Here is a 3,384-nt window from a genome sequence, read left to right as displayed (position 1 = left end):
CTAATAAACTCGGAGACGAGTTTGAAAAGGAAAAATGATATGAAGAAAAAAATATATTAAGTTAAAAATCTCTAAATTAATTAAATGAAAACTCAAACCAAATATTATTTAAAAGAATCAAAGTCTGTACCACTTAAACCATATAAGTCTGTTGATTCCAATTAACCACCACTTTTGCTTTGCTTACACAATAAAGCACAACAAATTTTTATATTTGCACATGTTTCTCTAACTACATCAACCTTACTTTGAATCATAGTCATTCAAATGAAATGTTTCATATTTACATCCAAGTAAAAAAATCACAGACACTCAGAGCAAAACATTTAGAAGCACTCATGTCATAAATTCACGACGACTTGTGAGGGAAGAAAGATCACAGCATCTACAAACATGAAAAGAACAAGTCACTGGTTGTTCTTCTGAGGAACTGAATCAGCCATGGCAACAAGCTTCTTCTCAAGCTCTGGCTTGTTGGCTCCTACAAGTTTGTCAAGTTGTTGTCCATCTTTAAGAAAGAAGAAAGTTGGTGTGGCTTTTATGTCCCATGAAGTGCTGAAATCCTGTAACAGACACAACCATGTTCAATCAAATGTGTTGTTTGCCACATGACATAGTTATATGACATAAGATTGACACTACTTACAGTTAGCTCATCCACATCAACTAATAAGAACATCATAGATGTGTATTTCTCAGACATCTCGCAGTAATATGGCGCAATCACCTTGCAAGGACCGCACCATACTGCGCTGAAATTCGCAATCACCTGTGGAACATGAAGCATTTATCAAACAAAAGATAATATTTATTCAAATTGTTTTCATGTAGGCTATTTCGAATAGTTTATGGAAATAAGCTGAAAATAGCTTATAGACATATCATAAGTTGTTTCTATAAGTTCTACCAAAAAGTATTGCGAGTCTTTATGCTATTAGATGAGCTCAACTATACAAATGTGCGGTAAATTGCGGCAGAGTTTTAATGATTCAACCAAACAAACAACATGACAAAATGGAAATAGGCCATCAGTTTTTTTGTCCCGCAAAATATTAAAAGAAGGTAAAAGTGAAACTTACAATTTTGCCGTCCTTCTTCGCTTCTTCAAGCTTCTGGTCCCAGGATTCTTTGGTGGTAATAAGTGCTACATTCCCAGCAGCAAACTCAACATGTTGATCGGAATCATTATCCTTATCCTGATTCTACAAGCGTAGAAAACACGACACTTACATTTCAAAAGATTTATCAATAAATGACGAAGACTCAATTATAAAGCAAACATTAAGTGCTATAATACACCGAAACACTGTTTTCCGTTGTTCCTTAAAGAAGCACAAACTTGTAGTTGCAGATTAAGTATTGCCGCATCATACTGAATTAATAGGGTTTTCATACGTCAAAAATTCAAAATCACTGCAAAAAACTCTCATTTCTTGTTCTTACATAGTTTCCATTTGCGGCATTCTGTTATATTTGTTTCTCTAATCATTCTTTTACCATCACAGTTTAATTTATCTGCTACCAGTTGCGTACAGTTCATTTCACATAGGCAAGCTGAAGACGTAACAGGTAATCTCTGAATGCGGCTCGCAAATAAGTGACTTTTGGCCACAAATCGAACGTAAATAGTAAAAGACTATCAATTCAAACTTCAAAGTTACGACATCAGTTCTTCCTTATCCGTTGATTCCACGAAAGGAAAAAAACACGCTAGTCGCTATAGAGTGTGCTTATCTTATCAGTACAATTTATCGGAGAGAACAGGAGAAAGCCCTTAGACTTTCAACTTTTAATGATCATAATAGTGTAAGCTTGATGTATCAAATATTCTCACCTTAGCCAAGCAATTCCCCATATGATTGTTTGAAAGCCGCTAACTTGTAAACTTTAACGAAAAGAACCCTAAGAAACACGGCTTATTTCAGAAGAACAAATTCCCTGATATCCACCGGAACAAACGAGAAATTAGAGAAAACAACAGCCAAATCAGAGATTGATTGATCAATACATATGTACATCATGCAACACTAAATTAGCGCATTTAGAGTCGACGTAAACCACGGAAGAAGAAGAAAAAAATGCACTCAAATAAATGTTCACTTAACCAAATATCAGAAAGTATTTGGTATTTCCATATAAACTTTCTAGAACTTTTTCACTATGAAGCACGGACACCATGTCCGGACACGAAACCAACACTGACACGGTAATAATTTGAAAAAAAAAAGAATAGGTTATACGTAATCACAAGTGTCGGTGTCAGACGGACACGCCTTTTTTCCAGAGGTGTCAATGCTACAGGGCTTTTTCATAATCGTTATTTACTATATAAGCTTATTAGAACTTACATACATACACTCTTACACAGGAACCCTAGATGAAACAATTCATTTACTAGACTTTACTTAACCCTTAAGAATTTCAGATTACAAGAATCCTAAAGACAAAAACAAAAAAACTACTACAAAAAATGCCTTAAGAAAAAACATAAATACACCAAAATGCAAAGCAAAGTAAAAAAATTCCAAACAATTGAATTTGTGACAAGAAAATTGCTTTGGTTGATAAGAAACAAGCAAGGAAAGAGTAGGGTTCATTCATTAGAAACAAAAGCAACAAAACAGTAATCTATGGAATTAGCTAATCTGCAATAATAATAATAACATGATTTCAACATCTGAAAACTAAAGCTCCAAACTTTCGATCAACATAATTGCAACAAAAACAAACCCATCAAAATTAAACAAACAAAAACATCTAAAAGAAAAAACTATACAAATAATTGAAGGAAGAGAAGGATGAAAAACATACGAATTGAAGCGATTAAGGAAAGTGAAAGTAGAGACACAGACAGTGAACCTCGTAATTGAAGAAGATAAAGGAGCTATTGAGGTTTTCGTGAATAACAACAATCGTGCTAAAACACAACAATAATTAATGTTTTTTTTACTGAAAAATAGGTTCTTGCAACATAAGGTATTGTGGTTAATGAAGTTTTGGTTGTGTTGTTTGTCGGAGTATCTTATCTTGTACTCTATGGTATATATACATACTAACTCCTCAACAATGGTAAAGATTGAGTCAAAAGTAAATTGAATAACAACTATGGTAAAAAAAAAAGTTCTTGTCAAAAGATTAAATAAAAAAAAATGCTCAAATTTAATAAATAAAAATCAAACAAATAAATAGTCATTTATAAATATAAAATATTATTTATATGTTAGAACATTTTTATAAAAGAAAAAAGATTTTTCTTTCCTAGAAGTTTCAAGGTAATCATGGTATTGGTCAATTTATTTGGTTTATGAAGGTGTCGGGAAAGTGGTCACACGCCACTTGTGAATGCCCTCTCACTCATGAGTTGCCAACTAAGAAACATAAATA

The 3,384-nt window shown here is 32.9% G+C and overlaps 1 protein-coding gene across 2 annotated transcripts; it reads right to left on the bottom strand.

Annotated features, from left to right (window-relative positions):
* Window positions 1-191: 191 nt before the first annotated feature.
* LOC127127278 (thioredoxin H-type) lies at window positions 192-3,063 on the bottom strand. Of its 2 annotated transcripts, none has more exons than XM_051056429.1 (5): window positions 2,812-3,063; window positions 1,835-1,938; window positions 1,080-1,202; window positions 647-769; window positions 192-563 (listed from the first exon to the last, which is right to left on the bottom strand). In XM_051056429.1, the coding sequence occupies exons 2-5, from the start codon at window positions 1,853-1,855 to the stop codon at window positions 408-410; spliced, it is 423 nt and encodes a 140-aa protein (XP_050912386.1). In that variant the 5' UTR covers window positions 1,856-1,938; window positions 2,812-3,063; the 3' UTR covers window positions 192-407. The 2 variants fall into 2 exon arrangements, with proteins under 2 accessions (XP_050912386.1, XP_050912387.1); XM_051056430.1 differs by having other exon boundaries at window positions 2,860-3,027.
* Between the last annotated feature and the right edge of the window lie 321 nt (window positions 3,064-3,384).

Source organism: Lathyrus oleraceus, chromosome 3 (genome assembly GCF_024323335.1).
Source record: "Lathyrus oleraceus cultivar Zhongwan6 chromosome 3, CAAS_Psat_ZW6_1.0, whole genome shotgun sequence".
NCBI lineage: Eukaryota > Viridiplantae > Streptophyta > Magnoliopsida > Fabales > Fabaceae > Lathyrus > Lathyrus oleraceus.
Note: the sequence above shows the minus strand (reverse complement) of the source record. Positions and strands in the feature narration are given on the sequence as shown.

Coding starts and splice junctions, on each gene's coding strand:
- LOC127127278 (XM_051056429.1), bottom strand. CDS start 1,855: ATGGGGAATTGCTTGGCTAAG. Junction 1,203..1,834: donor TGGGGAATTGCTTGGCTAAG/GTGAGAATATTT, acceptor CTACGCTTGTAG/AATCAGGATAAGGATAATGA. Junction 564..646: donor TTGATGTGGATGAGCTAACT/GTAAGTAGTGTC, acceptor TGTCTGTTACAG/GATTTCAGCACTTCATGGGA.